The following is a 27,423-nucleotide window of genomic DNA, read 5'->3' on the forward strand; positions in this document are numbered from 1 at the left end:
ACAAACTGAAATCATAGATTTTTAAAAATGATAGTTTAAAACATTCTGTCTCAGTTTGCTCCATATCTTAAATTATACGATAAGAAAAAGGAGGCATTTTTCCACCTACTCTTGATAAATTTTCTTATAAAAATTACTTTAATTCTCAATGTTTCTGATGTTTAATTACAGTATACTAAATTATTATATTTTTCATTTTTTGTATACTTATAGTCAGCACTGAGAGTTTCTAATATTTTGACCAAAATGTTTAAAGGTCATAGAAAAATCATAATTTTCCCCATTAATAATTAAGATTGCTTTTCACAGTTTCCACATGCACTGTCATTTCTCAGGTCCTACTTCTGTGCAAAGTAGAACTGCCTATACTGTGCAAGCTTCTGCAGAAATAAATCTGAAAACTGGATAAGATAACTTCCTATGGAAATATAGATTACCAAAATTGAATCCATTAGAGGTAGAAAGCTTAAAGGATCAATTTCTAAAGAATATGTACAGAATATTCTTAAGCAACTACCCCACAATGAAAGCACCAAGTCCGGATGGTTTCCTAAGGACCAGATAGTCCCAGTAATTCCCAGGTTATTCCAGAGCATCTAATTCCTTTTATTTTTTTAGTTCTTTTTATGAAGCATGTATAACACTGATATGTAAACCGAAAAGTAAGACAATTTTAAAAAAGAAAGGAAACTTCAGATAAATATCACTCATTGAATATGATACAAAAATACTAAATAGACTATTAGAAGATAGAATACAATACCATATTTAAGAAGTGTGTCATGGAGCGCCTGGGTGGCTCAGTGGGTTAAAGCCTCTGCCTTCGGCTCAGGTCGTGATCCCAGGGTCCTGGGATGGAGTCCCGCGCACCGGGCTTTCTACTCAGTGGGGAGCCTGCTTCCTCCTCCTCTCTCTCTGCTTGCCTCTCTGCCTACTTGTGATCTCTGTCTGTCAAATAAATAAAATCTTTAAAAAAAAGAAGTGTGTCATGACCAAATGACATTCATTCCAGAAAAGCAAGTTTGTTTTGGTATTAAGAAATACAGTATAATCAATCGGGTGCCTGGGTGGCTTAGTCAGTTGAGCGTCTGCCTTTGGCTTGGGCTCCTGGGATCGAGTCCCACGTCAGGCTCTCTGCTCAGTGCAGAGCCTGCTTCTCTCTCTCCCTCTACCAGCTGCTCCTCCTGCTTGTGCTCTCTCTGTCAAATAAATAAATAAAATTTTTAAAAAAAGAAATACAATATGATCATACAGCAAATTAATATATCTAAGGAAAATAACTGTAATTATTCTCATATACCTGAAGAAGCCTTTAACAAAATTCAATACCCAAGCATTCAGAAACATTCAAGAATAAGGAACTGTAAGATAATTTAACATAGATACTATATATATACACACCACAGTCTTCAATCTAGTATCTTAATGAAGAACACTAAAATCATTTCCCCCAATTTCAGGAAGAAGGCAGATATTGTCAACTATCCCCATTACTATTCTAAATATTACTACAGTATTTACCAGTGCAGTTAAACAAGAGAAACTAATTAGAGACCAAGACTAGGTAAAGAAGTTGTGAAACTCTCTTTGCGGATGATATGATAATATATCTAGAAAACCATAGGAAAATCAATGATAAAAACTAATTCAGGCAATAAAAGAATTCAGTAAGATAGCAGGGTATGAAGTTAACATGTAAAATCAATAGCTTTTATAAACAGAAGATATAAACATGCCTGGGTATGTTGTGATATAGGAAATTAAAGAAATACTCAAAAAAAAGATGGGATGTGTTGAAAGAGCACCCAAAAGAGTTCCCAGTGATCAGAGGTGGAACAATTTAAGCAACAAAAATAATAATAATACTGGATTATAACCCAAAGAGTAAAACAGATATCCACAAGCCTATAATATAACTAAATAATTGAATAAATAAACAAATAAGGGGGAAGAAAGGACAGATCTTTCTTACAGAGGAATTCCAATTAATTAATGTAGAAGAACTGAGGGAAATAGAAAATCACCATTAGGATACCACAGTCATAATTCTTAACAGGCAAGCTATCCACCAGTGGATGCTCAAATAAGCTCATGACAGTTTGAGGAGAAACAGGGTGTTGTTATAATCTTAAATTATAACATGTTTATTAATTACAAAGTGAGATACAATAAACTAACAGTGGAGAAAACCAGCACAAGACACTACCTTAACCAAATGATCAAGTTTAACATCACCACTGGTAGGACATTGGCATTATATGTCCCTGATATAATGGAATGAAAAGGACACAGCATCATTTCTGTGGTATTCTTGCCAAAGATGAGTAACTTTAGTCACAAGAAAACATCAGACAAACCCAAATTGTAGGGATAGTCTCTAAAATACATGACCAGTTCTCTTCAAAAGCATCAAGGTCTTGAAAGACAAAAACTAAGAAACTGTCACAAATTGGACAATACTAAGGAGACATGACAGTTAATTGCAATGTGGGATCCTGGACTGAATTCTGGAACAGAAGGATATTAACCAGAAAATTAGTAACATTTTTAATAAAGTCTGTAGATTAATTAATAGTATTGTAGCAATGCTGATTTTCTGGTTTAGGTCATTGTACTCTGGTTATGTGAGATGTTAACATTAGAAGAAACTATATGAAGGGTATATGGGAGCTCTGTACTATTTTTGTAACTTTTCCATATGTCTGATTTCTAAGTAGGGACACCTGGGTGGCTCAGTCAGTTAAGCATCCAACTCTTGGTTTCAGTGCAGGTGTTTCAGGGTCGTGAGATCCAGCCCCACATCCTAGCATGAACCCTGCTTAAGATTCTTTCTCTCCCTCTCCCTCCTCCAAAAAAAAACCCCATAATTCCTATTAAAATCTCAGGAAGAAAAAAATTAAGATAGTAGAATAATTTTTAAGTAAATAAAAAATAAAGTGATGCCTAAATAAATAATTAGAAGTTATCAGAGGATACTTAAAAACTGCTTAATTTGAGAAAGTTAAGGTTTGTTTTATCAGACTTTTAGAGTAACCTGTACTGTTGATTTAAATTCAAGGAGCTCTAGAAAATAATTCAAGAAGGATTTCTTTACTTTGTTAAATCCAGAACAAACTGGCTTCCCTGTCAGTACTTCAGACCCTTTCCAAATCAAAGTTGATCCGGCCATTTAGGAAGTTAGAGATCTCTCTTGTTGAAGAGTAGGTGAGGATAGTCTTTTTAAAAGAACATTAAATGGTGTTAGTTTCGTAGTGATGGTCTTTTCAAGATGTGTCCAATGTCTTCTCAGGTATTCCGAAAGGACCTCATCAGTGCCATGAAAATTCCAGATTCTCATCACATTAATCCAGACAGCTATTACCTCTTTGCGGATACATGGAAGGAAGAATGGGAAAAGGGAGTCCAGGTACCAGCCAGTCCAGACACTGTTCCACAGCCTTCCCTCAGGTATTTGCATGCTTGTACCTTTGACTTAGGGAATGATTGCTCTTACAGTTATCTATGTGCTGGTTGGGGAGAGACTGCTTGGCTAATTATACATTCATAATACAAAGTCACATACCGTGTTCACCAATTCACTCAGACATGGTAGATGATACCAGGCGAGAGTAAGTCAGTAGTTAAAGTCAAGCTCATTTGTTTAGGGATAGAATATGTGCCCATTTACTATTTGAAGTCCAGTCTGAAACTGTGGTAAGGTTTTGGAGAGTAGGATTTCCAAGTCCGACTCAACAATCAGTAGCATTTACTAGTCTTTGAAGAGAAACAGAGCATTGATTACATAATCTCGTAATAATCCTGTTAATATTATAACCCCATAAGAAGCTGCTTCATTATAACAGCAGTCTCATAGTGATAGCATCTGTAAATAGAGGGCCAAAACATTTCATTTGTAAAATGCATAAAACCCAAATGAGAGGGGATGACTAGAATATCAGATTGATTGTAAGTACATAACCTTCATTTACAAAAACTTGAGAAGAAAGCTTAAGTAGGGGAGAACTTGGGTTTGTGAAAAGGGGAGAGGAGTTTTTCTGCCAGAGGAAGTAGTAAGTTCAGCTGGTTTGAACTGGTTTGGAAGCCATTTTTCTTTACTGGTCTTTGTGTTCCCGGTGCTTTGCACCAAGGCTGGCATGAAGTAAAATGCTTGGTGGGGCGCCTGGGTGGCTCAGTGGGTTAAGCCTCTGCCTTTGGCTCAGGTCATGATCCCAGGGGTCCTGGGATCGAGCCCCGCATCGGGCTCTCTGCTCGGCGGGAGCCTGCTTCTTCCTCTCCCTCTCCCCCTGCTTATGTTCCTTCTCTCACTATCTCTCTGTCAAATAAATAAATAAAATCTTAAAAAAAAGAAAAAAAAAACGGGAAAATGGGAGGTAGGGGGATTTCACTAAGTTCGTCAGTCAAATCAGGTTCCAGGTTTGTCACATGACCAGCATGCACTTTTATCAATGTGCAACTTGCTTTTTTTTTAATATTTTAAAAATTGAGATATAATTGATACCGATTTTTTTTATCAAGATAGAATTCACATACCATAAAATTAACCCTTTTAAACTGCATGGTGGTTTTTAGTATATTCACACTTATTCAGCTATCACCACTATGTAAATCCAGAACATTTTCATTACCCCAGAAAGAAACCCCACATCTGTTAGCGTTATTCCTCATTTTCCCCTTCCCCTGGCAGTCAGTGTATTAGTCTGCTAAGGCTATCATAACAAAATACCACAGACTGGGTGGCTTAAAAAACTGAAATTTATTTTCTCACAATCTGAAGTCTAGAAGTCCAGGATCAAGTTGCCATCAGGGTTAGGGTTCAGTGAAGCCTCTCTTCCGGGCTTGTAGGCAGCTACCTTCTCACTGTGTTCTCACGTCCTTTCCTCTGTGCACACAGGGAGAGAGAGAGACAGAGAGATGGAGATCTGGTGTCTCTTCCTCTTCTTATAAAGTCACCAATCCTATCAGATTAGGTCCCCACTCTATAACCTCCCTTAACCTGTGTTATCTCTGTATAGGCCCCATCTTCAGATATAGTCACACTGGGAGTTAGGGCTTCAACATAAAAGTTTTGGGAGAACGCAATTCAGTCTATAACAACCACTAATCTACTTTCTTTCTCTGTGGATTTGCCTATTCTGGACATTTTATATAAGTTGAATCGTACCATGTATGGGCACTGAGTCTAACTTCTTTTACGCAGCATAGTATTTTCAGGGTTTTTCTATGTTGTAGTATGTATCAGTATTTCATTAACTTTTTATGGCCAAATAATATTCCATTGTATGGATAAGACCACATTTTGTTAATCAGTTGATAGAAGTTAGGGTTGTTTCCATGTTTGAGCTATTATGAATAATGCTGCTACAAACATTCTTGTACAAGTTTTTTAAAGTTTTTTTTTGTTTGTTTATTTATTTGAAAGAGAGAAAGCACAAGTAGGGTGAGGGGAAAGGGGAGAAACAGACTCCCTTCTGAGCAGGGAGCCTGATGCGGAGCTTGATCCCGGGACTCCAGAATCATGGCCTGAGCTGAAGACAGCTACTTAACCAACTGAGCCACCCAGGTGCCCCTCTTGTACAAGTTTTTGAGCGGATTTATGTTTTCATTTCTCTTGGGTATATACCTAGGGGTAGATATACTGAGTCATATGGTAGCTATATCTTAACATTTTGAGGAACTGTCAAACTGTTTCCCAGAGTATCTGTATCGTTTTACATTCCTACCAGCAATGTATGAGGGTTCCATTTCCTCCCTATCTTCACCAACACTTGTTATTCTCTTTTTTATTATAGCCACCCTAGTGAGTCCGAAGTATATCTACTGTAAGTTTAATTATCATTTGCCTGATGATTTTTTCACCGTAATAGCAGCTTCATAGTGATAGCATCTGTAAATATTGATGTTTTATCAGTCATCAAATATTTCATCAAATTTTGGTGAAATATTTCGTATTTCATCAAATATTGATGAAACTACAGAAATGTCGAGCATCTTTCATGTGCTTAGAAGCCATTTGTAAGCTCTTTTTGAAACAGAGCTTTTCTACTTTAATACAAAGAGTAATGTGACTTTCTTTCTCTTCCTATGAAACACTACTGTTCAAACAGCCAAAGTGAATCATCTCGGTTTACTTCTTTATGTTCCATCACATTCACTTCGGAACAGATGCTCTCAGCTGCTGCAAATCTGACCTGTTGGTGAACAAGGCAACAACGTCCCCTGACCAGTTTTGGGTTATCCCATTTTTTGTAGTGCATCCGTGTATACCCCCTATATATATGTTTTCTTTGGAGAAATTATTCAGATCTTTCTTCCATTTTAAAAATTGGGCTATTTGTTTTTATTGTTGAGTTCTAAAAGTTCCTTACATATTCTGGATACAAGTCTCTTATCAGATACATGATTTACAAATATTTTCTCCTTTTGTGAATTGCCTTTTCACTTGCTGGGTGGTGTCCTTTGAAGCACGAAAGTTCTTAGTTTTGATGAAGTCCAATTTATCTATTTTTTTCTTTGGCTGCTTGTCCTTTCAGTGTCATATCTAAGGAATCACTGTCTAAACCAAGATCTTGACTTTTACACCTGTTTTCTTCCAAGAATGTTATAATTTTATCTATTTGGGTCTTTGATCCATTTGAGTTAACTTTTTATGTGGTGTGAGGTGTTAGGGACAACGCCATTCTTTTGCATGAGGATATCCATGTGTCCCTGCTCATTTGTTGAACAGCTCCTTTTTTTGAAAGTGATAAATACTAAACCCCAACCCCACCCACCTTGGTTCCACGAGTGCCTTGTAAGCCAGGCAGCTGTGGAAGAAAACATAATTCTTGAATCATTAAGAAATCTCAGTTTTATTTTTTTAAATCCTCTCTCTCACAAATCTACCAGGGTGACTTTTTAATAATATTTTCCTACTTTGAGCTGAGATGTTGATTTCTCTACTTATACTTCACTCTGTCCAAATATGTTCCTTCTCCCCCCACACACATTGTATGACAGAATACTGCTTTTGTGTTGCTCTTTTATTGGCTAATTTTATAATTTTTTGTGTTAGTGTTTCTTTTTGTATGTCTTCATTGTTGTTATTTTCATAGATTATAAAACTCCTAGAAGTTAGGGAGGTACTTTGTAACAATTTGGTTATTTATACAACTGAGAAAATATTTAAACAGTTTTTGAGATTAGAAGATAGTAGGTTTATTCTCAAAAGCCACAAATAAAAGTGTTTTCTTCTGACATAACTGCCAAATCTAAACAAATGTAAATGTTTTATAAAGAGACCTTACAGTAATTGCTTAGATTTAAAACTAGTATCTTTAGTGGTCATGTGTTACTTTCATGTAAAGAAGAAATGTTAATAATTATTCAATTGTAAAAATTCTGCCTTCCAATTTTTAAAAATCTTAAATCAGTGTACATCAAGAGCATGATGACATTCCTAATTCTAGGCTAAAGTTTTAACAAAGACTCTTATAGTAGTTCACAATCGGATATAAACAATATCAGAATATAAAAACAAAAATCTTCTAATACATTGTTTGGGTTGGCTCTTCCATATTAGTTTTGGTAAAATTAAAACCAAATTAGTTAGTTACTTTCTTCTTTACTGGTAGAAATCTCACTTCTGTAGAGAAAATATTCTAAAACATAAATCTGTTAGAGAAATTTAAGACCAAGTCTAATGTAATACAATATAGTAGGCCCCCCCCACAATTCCACAGGGGATATGTTCTAAGACCCTGAGTGGATGCCCAAAACTATAGGTAGTGCCAGCCTCTGTGTATACTGTTTTTTCCTCCACATACACACCTAAGATAAAGTTTAATTTATAAACTTGGTACAGTAAAAGATTAACAATTATAACTACTAATAACATGCTACAATTTTAACAATATTAGTTATGTGAATGTGCTCTCTCAAAATATTTTACTGTACTGTACTCATCCTTCTCGTGATGATGTGGGATGATAAAATGCCTCTGTGATGAGACAAAATAAGGTGAATGATATGGGCACTGTGACACAGCATTAGGCTACTATTGACCAAGTGATACATCAGGAGGAGGGTCATCTGCCTCCAGTCTGTGGCTGACCACAGATAAGTGAAACTACAGAAAGGGAAACCACAGATAAAGGGGGACTGCTGTAGTTATTTAAGTTAAAATATACGTGAAAATATTGGGAAATAACTTCCCAATATTGGGAAATTTTGGGAAATAACTCTTTATGAATCCTTCTTTGTATTAGACAAGATAGGCCATTTAGTATAACATCCCCAAAGTCTCAGTATCTTAACCCGGTGAACATTCTGTTTCTTGTACATATCTCCATCCAGTGTGGGTTGGGATGTGAGTCACCTCTGCCCCATGTAGTCCTTCAGGGACTCAGGCTCTTTTTATGAGTAGGATCCTCTATTGGATAGGCCCATTTCCACTCCATTCTCCCCCGCCCGCCCCCAATTCTAAATCCAGTCTGCAAGAAAAGACAAGACAGCATGGAGGGTTATAGAGGTAGATTTGTGGGGGAGACTGGGATTTGAAGTGGCTTATCCACTCATGTTCCGTAAGCCAGCAGTCACTCAATTGGCCCACCTAACTGCAAAGTAAGGCTGGGGAATGCAGTCTTGCTGTGTGCCTAGATGGAAACAGTTTGGTGAACACATAGCATTTCTCTGCTATTCTTTGATAAAGGCGTTACAAATGCAAAGCTACATGAGCACAGGAGACTTAGGAACCTTACTGATATTATTCACCACTGTAACCATGTAGTTGATGCTATCTATGATCTGCACTGCCCAAATTCGCATATGGTCTCGGGACCTTTCCACACGATCTCTCAGCAGGATAATCTGACTTCTTACATAGCAGCTCTGGGCTCCAAGAGTGAGTATTCCAAGAGATAACAAGTAGAAGCTGCTAGTCTTAAAGCCGGGGCTCAGAAACTGGCACAGCATTATTTCCACCACATCTCACTAGAGCAGTCACAGAGTTCCCAAACTGAAGGGGAGGGAAGTAGACAGAAGGATGATCGAAGATTTGTGACCATCTTCAATCTATCACAATGGTAATATTTTTAATGATTGTATTTCAGTTACTTGCCTAAAACCTACAGATTAATCAATCAGCTAGAGAAACTTAAAAACTAATAAACCAAACACTTGCCTTTTATTTTTTACCTAATCTACAAGATTGTCAAAATGCTTCAGAATTTTATTTCCTAATGGAATTATGGAAGTAATTTTGGATGTATATAAATTAACTGACTTGATCCCTGGATGCTGTAACAACTGAAAAGAGGGGAAAGTGATACAGCAGAGTAAGGAAAGCAGATTCTTTCAGAATCTTTGTTCCGGCTTTCAAGCTAGATTTTTCCCTTTGTTGCATTGTCCTTTGTGCAGTTGTCTTGTCTCTTCAGTGTAGTATAGTGTAGGGTGTGTGTGCGGTGACGGCGGGGGTGGGGGGATGGCGGTGGCAGTGATTGAGGGGAGGATACAGACAATCACAGAGCCAGCTTGCGCTGTAAGTTCCAGCTGTTTATGTAAGTCTGTTGACCGCCACAAAGAACTTTTTGAAAACAAGTTCAACAAATAAAGATGGTATTAACTTCATTATGTGTTTGTAGGTAGACTATGGATAATTTTTTTACACTAGTCAATAATAAACGAGCTTCAGATGTTTTTTTGTTGTTGTTTTAGGTTTTTATTTGTGTTTTTAAATTAGTTTTTGTTGCTAAAGGTTCTAGTGGAAGGAAAACAGTGGTTCATATTTGGTTGAAAGGGACCATTCATAATTTGTATGACAGGCAGGTGGTTGATATATTTACTGTGGGTCTGTGTATGTTTTTAACATTATAGGTAAAGTATTGATTTACTGTAAAACTAAAAATGAATTAGAATTCAAAACATTAACCGCATAGTATATATGCTTATACACACACATATCTGTGTATATAGAAATAAGTGGGAATGTCCTATAACTTTCTTGTTTCACTTAACAATATATTATCAATCACGCGGGAATAATTGGATATTCAGACAGGCCCCTATTTCTCCTTGGAATGTAAACATTGAACTAACTGGACTATGGAGAGCCACACTTTGTTCACTAAACTCCAGACTCGAATATATAACCACCAATTCAACATCTCCATTTGGATGTCCAGTAGACATCTTATTAGACTTCAGATATCCCAAATTGAACTATTTATCTTCCCAAACTAGTCCCACCTGTAGTCCCATGTTTAACTGATGGCAGATCCATTCTTCCTGCTGTAACTGTCTTTTCAGACTTTCAGGTCAAATTTCTTAGAGTCATCTTTGATTCTTCATTGCCTCATACCCCATATTCATTCTTTTTTTAATTTAAATTCAATTAGCCAACATACAGTACATCATTAGTCTTAAAGGAGATCTTCTTGGCCCTAATTTCAAAAGATATTCAGATTCCACATAGCAAGTCGAAGAAGGGCCTTGATGATAAATGGGAACCCAAGCCTGCCTCCCACTCCACTGCTCCATTTCATCCTCATGCCTCCCTCATCTCCCGGCTCTCCTTGCCCCACTGTCCCCATAGCTCCTTTCTTGTTCTGTTCTGTGCTGCAGCAACCTTCCATTCTTGCTTTCAATTATGAGAGGTAGTAAGAAGCAAAATGTACAGAGCACTTGCATACACACATCTTACTAAAAGTTTAAAACAGCCCTTCGGTGGGTTTCCCATTTACTACTGCCCCCAAACTTAGCAGCTTCAAGCCTCTATATTATCATACTCATGGATTCTGAGGGGCAGAGTGGGGATGGCTTGTCTTTGCTCTGTGATATCTAGGACCTCATCCAGCAAGACTTTGAATTTGGGGGTGACTCAGTGGTTGGGGGCTAGAATCCAAGGCTTATGCACTAACATGTCTGTCATCTGGGCTGGGATGGTGTAGACTGTACGTGATTTCACCATGTGTTTGGATTTCCTCACAGCATAAAAGTCTCAGCACAGCAGACTTTTAGCAGGCCTCGGGCACATGCACATGTTCCAGCCAACAAGTGAAAGCTGCATTTCCTTTTATGACCCAGCCTCACACTTCTCATAGCATCACTGCTGCCCTATAGTGTTGTTGGAAACAGTCACAAGCCTTCCCTGATTCAAGAGAAGAAATAGACTTTACCACTGGATGGGAGAGTAGCAGAGTGACATTGTAGAAGAGCATGTGAGATGTTGAAAATAGCAGCCATCACCAATGTTATAATTGTCCTGTGTTTCATAAATGAGTAACAGAGTTTTGTAGAGAAGCATTCAGCCCAAGTGGCAAGATTAACAAGGAGAAACTTGGGAAACTACTACTATTACAAGGGCTTCCTATTTAGGCTGCTTTTAAGATATTTATTTCAAGCCTTTAAAAAATCTGTAATGATATGATATTTGGGCAATTTCTGTGCTGTTCACAAAGGATCCTAATCCACTCATTAGGAAATGCAGCATAGTCTCTACCTGCCAGATATTTAGATCAACCAAAGACACCCTGCTGACTCAGGTGTGCATAAGATACAGGAGGAGGCCATATGTCAGGTTAGAGTGGTTACAGCTTCCTCTTGCTGCCTCCTCAGGGTCACAGCAATGTTCACGTGGGCCACAAGTAGCTGGCCTACTCAAGGAGCAGGTGGATAGGCCTTTTGTTCTGTGGATCTAAGCAGATGCAGTGGTGGGTCCTTTTATCAAAGGTAGGTCACTCAGAAAGTTATGGCAATATTCATTTACATTCAAGCATCCAAATTTAAAACTGCGCTTACTTAACTTCATCCTAGTAAAGTTGCTCATACCTCTGGGCTTGTGAGCTTTTGTTGACTTGATCACTTGGTCTGGTGACAATTCAAAGAATGTCTGTATACCTACGATATATTGGCCAGAGAAGAAAATGGCCAGGGATGATCCCAGAATTTCTCCCAGCTGTAGCAGTATTATGGGTACTTGAAGATGTTAAAGCTGCATTTTTTTAAATGCCAAAGTAATAATTCTCATAGACCCTCCCTTCTATCATTATAAATGTAAAACTTTCTCCTTGTGAGATTTGAATTAACCTCACCTTTTACCCATCCATTTCCTTGCCTTTAATATTACCGTTTCAGTCTATAATATTTTTACTCTCCTAGATTCAGTCCTTAGATTCAATTTAAAATGAAAAGATGAGTGACATAACATCATTGTCATCATTATCATTACAAATTTGGCTTGGAGTATATCATACGCCACATATTATACTTCTGTGTGTATATACACACAGAAAAGTGGGGCGCCTGGGTGGCTTAGTGGGTTAAGGTCTCTGCCTTCGGCTCGGGTCATGGTCTCAGGGTCCTGGGATCAAGCCCTACGTCGGGCGCTCTGCTCAACGGGGAGCCTGCTACCCCCTCTCTTTCTGTCTCTGCCTGCCTCTCTGCCTACTTGTGATCTCTCGCTGTCAAATAAATAAATAAAATCTTAAAAGAAAGAAAAGTAACCAAAGCATAACTGTATAACTCTGTGAATTTTCATGAATTAAATACACTTGTTTAACTGCCACCCAGATCGAGAAATAGAGTTACCAACACCCCAGGAGCCCTCCTGCTCATACCCAGTAACTGACCTCCCTCTCCGTAGGTGGCAGTTTTGCCGGCTTTTAACTTCATACTGAGATTAGATTGTTGTGCTCATTATTATGCTGGTGAGGTTTATCCATACTGTTGCATGTAGTAGTTCATTGAGTTTCATCTCTGTGTCATATTCCATTATGTGAATATACCACATTTTATTTATCAATTCTGATCTTGCTTCCCGTTTTCAGCTAATACAGTCATTTCTAATTTGTTTAAGATTTTATCTATTTATTTGTCAGAGAGAGAGAGACAGACCCCGCACAAGCAGAGGGAGAAGCAGGCTCCCTGCTGAGCAGGGAACCTGATGCGGGACTCGATCTCAGGACCCTAGGATCATGACCTGAGCCGAAGGCAGACGCTTAGCTGACTGAGCCACCCAGGCGTCCTGACATTTTTAATTTTTTAGTCTACACATGTATACTCTTTTGTTGAGTATATTCTCCCAGATTGGGTTGACTAGGTCCTAGGTTATCTGTATATTCAGCTATGATACCTGCTGCCAAGGAGTTTGCCGAAGGGGTTGGACCAATTCACACTTCCACCGGCGGTGTAGGAGAGGTTTGTTTGCTCCACTTCCTTATAAACACTGAAGTTAATGTCAGTTTTTGGTCAGTCTTTCCCAGTTTAGCCATTCTGGTAGGTAATAGCAATTACGATTTCGATTTGCATTTCTGTGGTAACTAAGGAGGTTGAAAACCTTTAAAAAGTTTTCTTGCCATCTGGATAACCTTATTCAGGAAATGTCTATTCAGGTTTCTTGCCTACTACTTAATTGAATTGTCTGTCTTTTTCTAATTGATTTGTAAGCATTTATTATATATTGGTGACAAACAGAAGTTTTTAAATCTCTTCCTTTATGGCTGTTGGCCTTTATGTCTTCTTTAAAATATATTTGCCTTCAAGGCACCTGGCAGGCTCAGAGGAGCCTGATGTTTGATCCTTGGGGTCATGAGTTTGAACCCCACATTGGATATAGAGATTACTTAAACTTTAAAATAAAAAAAAAAACTTTAAAATAAATAAATATATATATCTGTATGTGTATACACACATATATACACATATACACACATATGTATATGTATATATATATATATATATATATATATATATATATATATATAATATATATGCATATTCTGAGGTTTCTTCCAGAAGCTTAATAGACATATTAGTTTAGTTCAAGAACATTTATAGTCTACCTTGTTCCACAGAGGATTTGAGACAATTGATATGAATAGTTAGCAAAATATTCTTCCTTTTAGAACAAGATGAATCTTGAAAAAAAATCAGATATTCTATAATTACCTCATAGGCCATGCACCAAATAAGCATAGCATATTTAATCTCATTGTCTTTGGAGAATTCATATGCATGTCTTGTCCTTTTCAGTTGGGTTCATTTCAGTTGGAAGCAGACCTCTGTCAGCAGTTCCCAAATTTCTAGCTTCAATTAATATTTTAGGGTTCTGTTTTTTTTACTCAAATATTTGTTGCCTTTGGCTTTAAAAACTCCATATGGTAGAAAAATTAAGATGTGCAAATGCATGTAGTTATTTACTTTTTTCAACATATATTATGTTGAATCATAACCTTTTGGAAGAATGCTTAGGAAGAAATACTTAATATATATTTACAAGGTGGACTATGCCTATATATACTTAAATGTATTCATATAAAGACATTTATGTTTATGAATCCTTCTACATATATAGTGACTTGAGTAAAGAAACTAGTTCCAGAAGCCTTTCAGAGAAAGGATTTTCATTATTATATATATTATTATATATATGTACATGTGTGCGTGTATATATATATATATATATTTATTTATTTATTTATTTATTTATTTCTCTTTTTTTAGAGGGCCCACTCTATTCTTTTAAATTGCCAAGGAATAAGAATCCATATTTCCGGGGCCCCTGGGTGGCTCAGTGGGTTAAAGCCTCTGCCTTCGGCTCAGGTCATGATCCCAGGGTCCTGGGATCGAGCCCCGCATCGGGCTCTCTGCTCGGCGGGGAGCCTGCTTCCTCCTCTCTCTCTCTCCGCCTGCCTCTCTGCCTACTTGTGATCTCTGTCAAATAAATAAATAAAATCTTTAAAAAAAAAAAAGAATCCATATTTCCTCTTGTTTATATTTTCTGATGCTTTGTGGAGTACCTAAAACATTGACTATAAAATGAGTTATTGGTATGAGAAACTTCTAGTTCTTCCTTGCTTGCTTTCTTTGCCTTGGGCTCCTAAGTGTCAGGAGGAAGGAGGAAAATACGAGTTTTCTCAGGCCTGCTGGAGAAGTTGATGGAAGAACAGGAATCTTTCATCTTATCATGTTACCCTGCCTCGGACTTCTGGTCGCTATCGTGTATGGCTGGAAAATGCCTGGAGTTTGTATAAGTCCACGGCCTCTTGGCTTTACCTCATCTACATAAATAGTGACAATAACAATAAACATAACAACAATAACATTATTGAACATCTGTTTTTTACTATATGCTAAGCACTTTATGTATTTTGTGCAATTGTAATAACCCTATAGGTTTGATACTATTTTATAATAATATATGACTATTGGGGCGCCTGGGTGGCTCAGTGGGTTAAAGCCTTTCCCTTTGGCTCAGGTCATGATCCCAGGGTCCTGGGATCGAGCCCCACATCGGGCTCTCTGCTCAGCAGGAAGCCTGCTTCCCCCTTTCTCTCTGCCTGCCTCTCTGCCTACTTGTGATCTCTGTCAAATAAATAAATAAAATCTTTTAAAAAAAATAATATATGACTATTATCCTTACTTTTTAGCTAGGAAAACTGAACCTTATAGAAATGAAGTAGTTCCCCAAGATCACTATGTGAGTAAGTGGCAGAAAAAACAGGCTTGTGTGAGTCTATAGCCTGTACTCTTTACCACCATCCAGTATTGCTCCGTGGCAGAAACTCACGGGTTTAGCTGAAGTATATCTTTGGTATGGAATCTGGCCGTGGCTTTGTGCTGGTACCATCTCTTCCTCAGTTTCCCCTTCTAACCAAATGTGGTGGCTATTGCCCCAAGAACACACATTGCAACATTTTATTAGAATGAATGGTAGTAAGGACCCAGCAGCAATGAGGGTGAATGAAACATTACATTAGCAGTGGACTATTCACAGCAGATGAAAAAACTGAATTTATAGAACCATTTACTTTCCAGAAAGGGATCTGCCATACCTCTCAGTTGGCAGAGCAGCAACCTCCCCGCACCCCATGGAAGAAAAGGAGAGCATTCAGCTCCACTGTGTCCCACCCAGTCAGTGCCTAGAATCTGTCATTTGTTGACTTATCAGTATCTTTCTTTCACTTTTCTAGGGTTGTAGCCGAGAAGGTAAAGGACGTTCTGTATATGCGGCCCCGGAAGTACATCCACTGCTCCAGCTCGGAAACCACAGAACCTGGTTACATCAACATCATGGAACTGGCGGCATCTGTGTGTCGTTATGACCTAGATGACATGGACATCTTCTGGCTTCAGGAACTCAATGAAGATCTCGCAGAAATGGGTGAGTTGTTTTCCCTCAAGTAAGGTGTTCCTTGACTTGCCTCGTGATTTTTTTAAGCTGTCAGGACCATTTAACTTGCTTTCATCCTGTGGCCTCTTTTCTTTTCTGGCCTTTTTGTTTATTTTTCTCATTGATCTTACCTTAATGAGGCATTTCTTGAAATGCATAAATATATTGAAATAGAGCAGTAACATTTAAATCTGACCTTTTCTTTCCTTGTCCATGGTGAATAGCACAGATCAGGGGTGGTATGTAGGTTTCGTAAGATTGTTTTCCAGTTCCAATTGTGAGAGTGGTCATGGCTGATTGGACTGCTGGTTAAGGAGGATTCTGAAGCTGGTTCCTGGCTCAGCCCCCAAAAAACACTCTGATCAGTGGGCAGGGGCAGGGGCAGCAGCACCTCTGCCATCTCTGCCAGCTGGAGAGAAACTCTAACTTCAGCAGGAGGCAGCAGCATGCACCTGACAGGTCAATGTGACCAGCATGCCTTCATGCGAGACTTATAATTTTCCTGCGGGAAGAATGGCAGGCTTAGGGCACAACATCCCCAGAGCAGTTCTTAGCTGCCTCACTACCTTTAGTAAGTTCTGAAGTTGTCATGCAGTTCTCAAAGACTTAAATTAAGCAGAGGCAAGCAAACAAAAAAATCCTGAAAGTAAACATAATAACAGTTGTAAAGTAAGTGTATGCCCTACAGCACCATACCGGTGATGCTGGGAGATGCTAGGCTGAAAGAAAACGCATTTTATTCTTACACATCACTCTTTGACAAGACTTCAATCTGAGCAGTGGTTGGACCTATGGAACTGTGGGTGGTTTTTAAGTCTCCATATGAGATTTGCAGAAGCACACAATTGATTTCCTTTTTGTTTGAATCACATTTGTACATTGTTAGTACGGGGATCAGTGGTTTTACTTTGCTTCCCTCCCTCCCTTTTTTTTCCTTTCTTTCTTTTGAGGTTGGCATCTGAATGCCTATGGATAAAAACATAAAACTGTATTAAATCCAGTTTAGTGTGATTGTGGTAATTATACTAGTGGTACTAGTATAACCAGTACTTGTTTTTTAAACCTTACTGTTTTATGTCTTCGCTTACTCTGCCTTCTAAGAGGAGAGAAGAGATGTCAGCTTAGGGTACAAACCACAAAGGAAGAGAATAAAAGACTGACAGAGGACGGAAATCAGAGTATGAGAGCAGAATCCAGTGGATTGATGGCTCAGTGTGCCATTGTGTTTGTGAACCGTATGGTGTCTGTGTACATTATGATCATTACAGGGCTGCCTTCAATGCGACACCACCTTACAGTGAGGTCCCTTTGGTATTTTGCAGTTAATCCCCTTTGAAGAATTTTTTGTAATCAGCTTTTTAAATTTTAGAATAGTTATAGATTTACAGATAAGTGTACATTTAATACAGTTGCCATATGCCCCTCACAGTTTCAGTTTCCCCTAATGTTAATAACATCTCACTTGACCATAGTACTTGACCTTTTCCTATTCCAGGATGCCATCCAGGACACCACACTGCATTTAGGCTTAGAAGAGTTTAAAAAGAGGATTGCTTTACTTCAAGTTTTACTCTTTAGAGTAAATGATATTATAGTAAGGCTTCTAAGAGCTTAAGATAAACTTCTAAAAACAACATTAAATTACGCCTTTTTTTTTTTTTGGTTCAGATTAAGGAATTTAAAAAAATTGAGTGCTTATTACTACATACTGGTCACTAAACTAAGCAGTGCACAAATATTACCTCATCTCATCCTCACAAGAAATCAGGGAGTTTGTATTACGGTACTTATTTTATAGATAATGAAACTAAGCCCTAAAGAGGATAAATAACTTGTCAAGGTTTATATAACCAATATGGGGTCAGGTTGGTATTTGAATCTAAGTGCTCTAACCAAACACTGTCCTCCTCCACTCCCGAAAAAAAAGTGTGTAATTTGTCTTGGCTGGAAAAATAAAACATACTACCTGCGTAGTTTTTGCTTTCATAACTATATACGACACTAAAACAGTAGTTTATATGGAATTCCAGAATTTCTTCATGTATCTTATATAACAAATGAAGTAGAATATTTGGGTGAATTTTAGATCATTTTGAGAATTATTCCTGAGTTTACAAGCTGTTAAAAAATATATATATATACATATGTATATATACACACACGTACATTTATATACACACACACACACACATATGTGTGTGTGTGTACGTGTGTATATTCTCACAGAATCATTAAAAAAATATGTTTAGTTGTTGCCTGTATCCACCATATAAATCTTTTAGTTGGGTTTATTAAGTTTGTAAGACTAAGAAAAATTAAAAGTATAGAAGGAAAGGGAATCAAGAGGCAAAAAAAGGTAATTTTAGAATTTGCAGTTAGACTTTTGTGGATGCTAATATATTTCTCTTATATACAGTTGCCATTGGAAAATATTATTGGATATTTTTAGAAGTCATGTTTAAAAAACAAAATATTTCATATGTATAATGACATACACAATACCTAGAATTTTCTTTTATAACTTAATACCTTTTTGTATAAAAATTTCCTCATATATTCATTAGATGTGCTCATTGGAACTATTATGCTAAGAATGAATTACTATTTATGTCCAGATAGTTATGTGATCCTAATTATCTTATTCTATCAAGTGTTCAAAATTATGAAGCTGTGAAAGTTCACCCTCAGTGGGAATAAGAGAGAACAGAGATGTAGGAGGGGGACTGATTGGGATGTAGACAGAAAATTGAAAGGGTCAGTAATACATCTTACATGAAATGTGGTAAAATGTACTTCTCCTTTCATGTGTCAGACACTAATATGTGATGATAAGTAAATATTAGAATAGCTCTAGTAAAAGATTTTTTGAAATCCACTTGTTTTAGATCAGAGAACAGATGGTTTTATCTTTTAGAATCCCTCCATCCCTGCACCGGGCTCATAGTAGGTGATTTGGGATTGACAGCTGACTGATGGGTTGATTGATTGTTTGTATTTCCGTGCAGGTTGTGGGCCAGTTGATGAGAATCTTATGGAAAAGACAGTAGAAGTCCTGGAACGCCATTGCCATGAAAATATGAACCATGCTATTGAGACAGAGGAAGGGCTAGGCATAGAATATGATGAAGATGTGATCTGTGATGTGTGCCGGTCTCCAGACAGTGAAGAAGGGAATGATATGGTGTTCTGTGATAAGTGTAACATCTGTGTGCATCAGGTTAGTGAGAGTGGAGACCACCCCCCCCCCCACGGTCAGCCTTTCTGAAGCTCAGTGATGGTCTCCAGCACCCATATCTGGGTAGCAATTTGCATTTAATAAGGGTGAAAATAAAGATTTGGCCTGGCTGTTCTTCAGTAATTCCTTTAGAAACAATACTAATGATCCCCAAGGTGACTTACTTTACTAACTTTAACTCAGAAGGTAAACCCAGATCTTTATTATATCCCTTCATACGTTTGCCATTGAGTTTGCCTTGTTCAAGACTTTCATCATCCCCTGGGGAGTCTCCTTGTTGCCTGCGTGGGAGTCTCTCCTTCGCCTTGGAATCCCTGTTACATCATCAGGTTACACTCCTGGTTCCTAACCTTGGTGAGATCATACTTCCTCCAGGTAGAAATCCAGACTCTCTATCCCAGCCCTTTCCAGTCCTACCCATATATAACTCCGAGGAAGCAGAGTCCACTATGCTTTTAAAGATCATGTAATTTTAGGGCTGTAAAAGACCATCCCACTCCTCAGTTCTACAGATAAAACCAGAAAAGATGAAATGTCTTTACCCAAGCGCTTACAGCTACTTATTTGTCATCCTTTCCACCATAGTGCCTTTTTAATTGATGATGATGATGTTGATGATTTCAACGTTCTTTTCAGCTCTTTCCTTTTCTTCCCCTCATAAGCCCTATGCTCCAGCAAAATAAGTTTACTTAAGGGGGAAGTGATGACTATTCCTGACACTGTCCTGTCTCCGTGTTTTGGCCACACTCCAATTTAAAATGTTTTCTTCCACCTTCAGCTATAAAAAAATCTACAGGACTTCCAGGATTTGATTTAAATCTTTTCTTGAACTCCCCTAAGTAATTTTTCACTCTCCTGAACCTGTTTTATGTTTCATTTATCTTATTAATTTATCTAGCAAATAGGTATGCAACACCATCTACCATCCCATGTGCCAGGACTATGCCACATGCTGAAGACACAGTCAGTGACGAAGAGGCAGACATGATCTTTGCCCTCGGGGTCATCAGAGTCTGGTATAGGGGCTACAAGGATACTGCCCAGTTAGCACAGTATGCTGGGTGTTTTCGTAGCTAGAAGTCCATGCTGCTGTGAAAGTGCATGGGACGGATGGGGATCAGGGACAACTTCTAAGTGGCATCCAAGCTGAATCTAAATGCCACAAAGAGCAGCAGGGTATGTTCAGGCAGAGAAGAGGACAATTCAGGCAGGTAGTGAGAGTAGGCACAGTGTATCAGAGGGAACTCTGGAGCTGTTCAGAGCTGCAGAAGGGAGTGGGGTAGAGTAGAGGAGGGTGGACAGTGAGGGTAGAGAGGGACACAGGAGCCACAGGTGACGGGCCTTCACTGACAGACTAAGGAACTTCGGCTTTGTCCTGTCAACCCTGAAGGCTATGAGTTGTATTTTAGAAAGATCATTCTGGCCAGAAATTGACTAAAATGATTAGGTAATGCAGTGGAGCACCGGGCTGGCTCAGTCAGTGGTGCACCTGACTCTTGATCTTGGGGTCATGAATTTGAGCCCCATGTTGGGCCTAGAGATTACTTAAAATAAAAATTTTTTTAATAAATAAAATGATTAGGTAACACAGGAGATTGAAAAAAAAAAACAGGGCTTACGACTTTATTTAAATCACCTGGGCCACCCAGCCTAAACCTCTGTATTACAAGGTACTCAAAATTATTCTGTAACCAATTGGATCTTCTTCGTTTTGCTTGTTTCCTTTAAAAAAGAGTGAACTTCAAAATTTTCTCTTCACTCTATCAGTTATTGGTGTTTATGTCACATCTTTAGCAAGACAGGAAATTTTGTGTTAGTATGAACTTAAATATTTGATAATATGGGTCCAGTCCTTCCTCTACAATTCCAAAAATTTCAGAAGCTCTGAAAACTGCAAGGTTTTGCTTCAGTCTGGCACCAAAACTGATTAGGGACAATACTAGAACTCACCCAATACGAGGCTCCTTATAGTCTTTATGCCATTTTGTATAAATGCTTATATAGTTTGCTAGAGAAATGTAATGTATTTGATAATATGGTACTGTCCTTGGTCCCATTGAGGTCTAGGTAATATACCACGTATGTATTCACTACTTTCCTAAGATCTGAGCAATTCTGAATTTCCTTATGTTTCTCATCCTAGGGTTTTCAGATAAATGATTGTAGCCTTGAAGGGAAAATAGTACAAAGGTCTTCTGTATATATTTTCAGTAGCTGTTCTTCACAGTTGGGACCAAATATTAAGGAATTATTTTTCAGATTCCTTGACTAAAAAAATGAAATGTAGCTTAATAATTCTCCTCAAAGAGTATTTGTTTTGAAAACATATCCAGTAATGACTATAAATGACGTGCTTTCCTCACGTAGAAAGTGATGACAGTAACACCTGACCAGGCCTTGCAGAATGTAAGCTGGTATGTATTATGGCTGAATGTTGGTGCCACATAAAGTTTCATATAAAAGAGATTCTTCTTCCAAAGTGAGTACATTCACTTGACTTCTAACGCGATCCTTAGGTTAGAGCTCCCTCTGTTGACTGAAAAGTGACTTAAAATGATTTGGAGGATTTGGTTTACTCCTTAACAGAATCGGGAACGTACTGACATCTCTATTTATTAAACATAACTTTTCTTCCTTACTGTCACCACATTATGTCAAATGTTTGTTCCTCTGTGACTATAACACATTTGTTTCAGTACTTTAGAAGAGAGGTTTACATCGTTAGACTTGAGATTTTAAGATTAAAAATGCGAAAATTGGGAGCCTTCCAAATCCCTTTGTAGGTTCCATTTTTGGTTCTTAGCCCAGGTATTGAACACTCAAACTGAGGCCTAAATTAATTTGTCTGAAGGTACATGCTCACAGTTTTTTATATCTGTCATCTATGTTTGGCACTGAGTTTATTAACCCCCTGGAATTGTATATAAAACATACGTCTGTGCATTTGTGGAATTTTCTCAAGAGCCCACAGCCTTCATCATGTTGTGGTCGAGAAGAAATTGAGAACCACTGCTATGAATTACTAGCTTCTATGAGCCTATGACCGTGAATAAGTCCACATAAGGGCTCAGTAGATTATTTTCTGCCCCATGGAAGGGCCAGGAGATAAACGGTATTCCTAGAACCACTTTTTTTTTTTCTTCTGCTGGTCTGAAAGAGGTTCTGTTTTAGGAGGAAGCTTGCTTTCATTTCCTAGCAAACTTTCTGGACCTCAGAGAAAGAAAACTTTGGAGGTCAGGAACCTTACAGAATGATGCCCTACTGTTGTAAGAGCAGCCTGGTTGGAGTTCAGCTTCAGTTCTTGACCTAAATTAATCTGTTCTACCAAACCGCCTATTTGATCTCAGCATAGAAAGCATTCCGGATAAACTGATGGTAAATGACCTGCCCTCAGTGACCTTACAGTCTCACTGAAGAGATGAAACGTAACAGCTAAAGTTGAGAAGAGTACATGTTGCCAACCACGTACCTGGTGAGGGGAAAGCCATGCTGAGTAGAGGGCAGGGGTCAAGAAGTGGAGCAGTCACACACGGCTCTGTGAGCTGAGAAGTGCGGTGAGGAGCGTCAGGCTTTAGATCAGATGCCAGCAGACTTTTTCTTTGAAGGGCCAGATAGTAAATATTTTAGACTTTGAGAGCCACATACAGTCTCTGTTACATATTCTTTTTTTTAAACATCACTCTAAAAATATGAAAGCCATTCTTAGCTTGTTAGCCTTCCAAAACAGGCCTCAAGCAGTAGTTTGCCAGCCTGTGGTTTAGACAAGGGTGAGGGTGAGAACAGAAGGAATTTCTAGAGGGTTTGTTGCTGTGCAGTGGAATAAAATCTTTGTTTTAGTAAGAAGAACATGGCAGCCAAATAGAAGGAGGATTGAAGGTGTGAAAGGGGCAGGAGAGAATTTAGGAATAAATCAATCCAGGCATAACACAATAAGGACTTGGTTGGATGGAGAAGGTGTGGTGGGGATGGAGAGGAAGGTCAGAGCCCAAGGGCCACTCTGTAGGGAGGGCTAGCATGCCTCAGGGGTGGTAGACAAAGGGAAGTAGATGATGTGAGTACAGGAATTTTGGATCTGGAAGCTGGGAAGCATGGTGGTGATTTGGATAGTTTGGAAAAGGCGCCAGTTCAGGGGTAACATGATAGTAACTGTTGGAACATGAATCCAAGCTGTGGGTGAACCTCCTGGGGTAGGCACAGATTTTTGAAGCTGCCTTGATGAATTAGTCAGTGGTGGAAAGTATACCAGGCGACATGGGGAGCCAGGTAGTCCCCAGGTTTAGTCCTTAATGATGAGAGTAGAACAGTAAGGAGGAGAAAGTTGGGCAAGATTGGAGGTAGTGAAAGGAAGTCTAGAATGTTTCCCAAACTAATGTCCCTTCCCCCAGCAATTCATTTAGTTGTCTAACTTCATTCCATAAAGGATTTGAAGCAGCTTCCAGAGCTCATTATGGAGTATTGTGATTAGTCTAATATTCTATTCAATTCAGGATTCATTCACAAGTCCCTTTTTTTTTCAACCCAAGCAAGTAATTGCTGTGATTTGCTGAGTGCTTTTTATGCGCCAGACTCTATTAAGCTCTTTAAACGTTAGCTCATTTGCTGCTCATAAGTTTCCTTCTGTTTCCTTCTTAACACTTTTTTCTTGATTACAACAATGCATGACTTGTAGAAGTTATTCAGTAAGTATATGACGGACTAAATATAATATATAATCATTGAAGAAACTTTAGAAAACAGAGGCAAAAAAGAAAGAAAGAATGTAATCCCCAAACTCAGATAACAGTTGGGCCAGCCTTTGTATATATTTCCTTCTAGTCTTATTCTTTTGTCCTTAAAAAGTCAGTTTTCATAAACAGACATGCTGATCTTAGAACAGATGCCACCTTTTTTTTTGAGTGTTTTAAAATTACAAAATCCTAGATATGAGCTTGTTGGGCCTTATTTGCCTCTTTCTCCTAAAAGCAGAGGGTACTCTGTCACTGTGTACCAGAGCAGACATCAGTCTTGGTGAGAAGATGCTAACCATGCTTCCCTCTCCTCCTCGTGCCTCCAGGCCTGCTACGGCATCCTCAAGGTCCCAGAAGGCAGCTGGCTGTGTCGTTCCTGCGTCCTGGGCATTCATCCGCAATGTCTGTTATGTCCAAAGAAAGGTGGGGCCATGAAAACTACCAGGACAGGGACTAAATGGGCTCATGTCAGCTGTGCCCTGTGGATTCCAGAGGTAAGAACTCATCCAGGCCTGTGAGCCCATTTGCTCCAAGGGGGCCCCTGTTTCTCCCCAACATTCAGACCTGCTGGGGCTCCATGGAGATGCTTCATGCCTGCCCATGTTTCTGAGGTGATAGTGCTTTCACTTGAGCTCCCTCACATCCTTCTCAGATATAAGTGAGCAGGTAAGCCCGTGCCATTTAACATATAGGTGCGGAGACCAGTGCTACTGGATAAATTCGTATGAGAAGAGAGGCACGAAAGACCAGGATGTGAGCAGATTTTTTTCAAGTTGAAACTTACCTTCTTTTTTTTAAAGATTTTATTTATTCATTTGAGAGAGGGAGGAGCAGAGGCAGAGGGAGAAGCAGGCTCCGCACTGTGCTGGGAGCTCGATGCAGGACTCGATTCCAGGAGCCTGGGATCATGACCTGAGCTAAAGGCAGATGCTTAACTGACTGAACCACCCAGGCGCCCAAGGCAAAACTTACCTTAAAATACCAAATACAGTGTCTGGTTTCATGAATTTTTACACCTATCTGTAACCACAACCCAGACCAAGACTTGGAACACCCCAAAAGTAGACACAGAACAACCCAAAAGGTTCCCTCATACCCACTTTTCAGTCCCTATCTGGGTCCCTATTTACCATTGCAGTTGCTATCACTATAGATTAGTTAGTCTGTTTTTTAATTTCATATAAATGAAGTCATACAGTATGCACTATTTTCTGTCTGCCTAGCACTCCATGTTGTAGTGTGTATCAACACTCACTCATTTCTGTTTTTGAGTAGTATGCTGTTATATGGATATACCAGGATTTATTTATCCATTCTCCTTTGATGGGCATTTCAGTTGTTTCCAGTTTCAGGCTATTCCAAATTAGGCTAGCAATAGCTCTTTCACCCACTGCGATGGTTGCCCTTTGATTTTTTTTTAAATTTTTTAAAATTTTTTTAAATTTCTTTTCAGTGTTCTGGTATTCATTGTTTATGCACCACACCCAGTGCTCCATGCAATACGTGCCCTCCTTAATACCCACCACCTGGCTCACCCAACCTCCCACCCCCCGCCCCTTCAAAACCCTCAGATTGTTTCTCAGATTCCGCAGTGTCTCATGGTTCGTCTTCCCCTCCAGTTTTCCCCAGCTCACTTCTATCCATTTCCCTGCATCCTCCGTATTGTTCCTTATACTCCACAAGTAAGCAAAACCATATGCCCTTTGATTTTTGAAGCTCTTTTTAGAGCTTGGACTCAATGTTTGTCTAAGAGCCTCTTTATTCAGAATTCCATCGCTCATTATTTAATCTGGTCCTTCAGTTGCTGTTATCTTATAAGGGGCTCTGTGCACACTCAGTTGATTAAAGAGGGCTTCCAAACGTTACTTGTCCTTACTTCTTATGGCTGTCTTTTTTCTTTAAATCGGCTTGAACATTCCACTCACATCCTCTTTCCCCAACCCCTATCTAAGCCAGCAAATTTGTTAGGCAGTTTAATTGCAGGGCAAGAGAGACTTCAGAATTCAGCTCATGGGAGAGCTGATGATACTGTATTGGTAATTCATCCCCCTTTTAAAACTTCCCTGGCTTTATTCTTGTTAATGGCAGTTCCAGGGGAGTTAACTACTAAGAGTCAAGCTCAAGCACACAGAGTTAAACTGTCCACAATAAATACTATTGTATTCTTATGGATAGAGAAGTGTTTTTAAAAATAATTTGAGCAATGGTTTCTTTTTTGTACAAGATTGTCCAGCTTATAGACTGACGTGAACTCTTGGGTTTCTGGCCTGAGAGTGATTTCCTGCAGCAAATGCCCCAGCTAATAGAGCAGTCTCTCTCAGCATAATGAGTTTAGAACATGACTCCTGAAGAGGCCTTAGAAATAAAAGAAGCTTTCTTATCTATTGACTTTGTCTTAGGGTTTTTAGTGCCTTTGGGGTTGCTCAAGATTGCTGTGATCTTTCTACTGTTGGTTTCTTGATGTGGGTAGAACTTGTACTAGTTTAACTAGCTTTATTCAGCAGTCTTTCTCTCTTTGTTAAAGTTGTGGCTCTCTTAGAAACTCCTGTACACATTTGTAAGTGGGGGGACACTTTTTACCAGAAGTTGCCTAACCCCTTATTTTCCTATGGAAAAAAAAAAAGTTTTCCATCTTCTTTTATTTTTTTTTATTTTTTTTTTTTTTTTAAGTTTTTTATTTATTCGACAGAGAGAGATCACTAGTAGACAGAGAGGCAGGCAGAGAGAGAGAGGAGGAAGCAGGCTCCCCGCCAAGGAGATAGCCCGATGCGGGGCTCGATCCCAGGACCCCGGGATCATGACCCGAGCCGAAGGCAGAGGCTTTAACCCTCTGAGCCACCCAGGCGCCCCTCCATCTTCTTTTAAAAGCCTGCCTTTCCTTTTAGTTCTCTCCCAAAGTCTGATTTCACTTTGAAGCTACTTTGGCTGAAAGAGTAGAGCAAACTGATAACAGTTACATGATTTAAAAGGCTGTGGTTTGAAAATGTTATCATCCTCATCCTTCCTACTTATGTGCTCCAACCTCTTCATTGTCCAGATTGCTGCTACTTTCCAACAATGTCACGCTTCTTTGTAAACTGAAAGGGTTGTCACTGTGTGTTTTTTATCCTTAGTCGATTAAAGGACCAAACAAGGCATGTTGCAACATCTCTAACATATAATAGACGCTAGATTTTGTGAATGTTAATTCCTTTCCTTGGTGGCTTTCTTTGGTTCCCAAGTAAAGTGTAGATATCTTGGATTCATTAATGTATCCATTCTCCGTCTCCACTCCTGCCCTCTCATTCTGTATATGAATCATTTATATTACTGGAAAT

At 38.7% G+C, this 27,423-nt stretch overlaps 2 protein-coding genes across 4 annotated transcripts in view; one reads left to right on the top strand and one right to left on the bottom strand.

Moving 5' to 3' along the window:
• The window catches only part of LOC111150571 (zinc finger protein 674-like), an 886,492-nt gene that overhangs the window by 509,807 nt on the left and 349,262 nt on the right, over positions 1-27,423 (bottom strand). The gene's annotated exons all lie outside the window — the stretch shown is intronic.
• LOC111150576 (jade family PHD finger 3) overlaps positions 1-27,423 on the top strand; it is a 131,839-nt gene that overhangs the window by 86,707 nt on the left and 17,709 nt on the right. For all 3 annotated transcript variants that reach the window (XM_022508073.1, XM_022508074.1, XM_022508072.1), the window contains exons 4-7: positions 3,290-3,447; positions 15,945-16,135; positions 19,150-19,361; positions 24,433-24,600. In XM_022508073.1, the coding sequence (XP_022363781.1) occupies positions 3,290-3,447; positions 15,945-16,135; positions 19,150-19,361; positions 24,433-24,600 (729 nt within the window). The remainder of the gene's footprint in view (positions 1-3,289; positions 3,448-15,944; positions 16,136-19,149; positions 19,362-24,432; positions 24,601-27,423) is intronic.

This window comes from Enhydra lutris, unplaced genomic scaffold, assembly GCF_002288905.1.
Source record: "Enhydra lutris kenyoni isolate GAN:26980312 unplaced genomic scaffold, ASM228890v2 scaffoldscaffold23, whole genome shotgun sequence".
In the NCBI taxonomy this organism is placed as follows: Eukaryota; Metazoa; Chordata; class Mammalia; order Carnivora; family Mustelidae; genus Enhydra; species Enhydra lutris.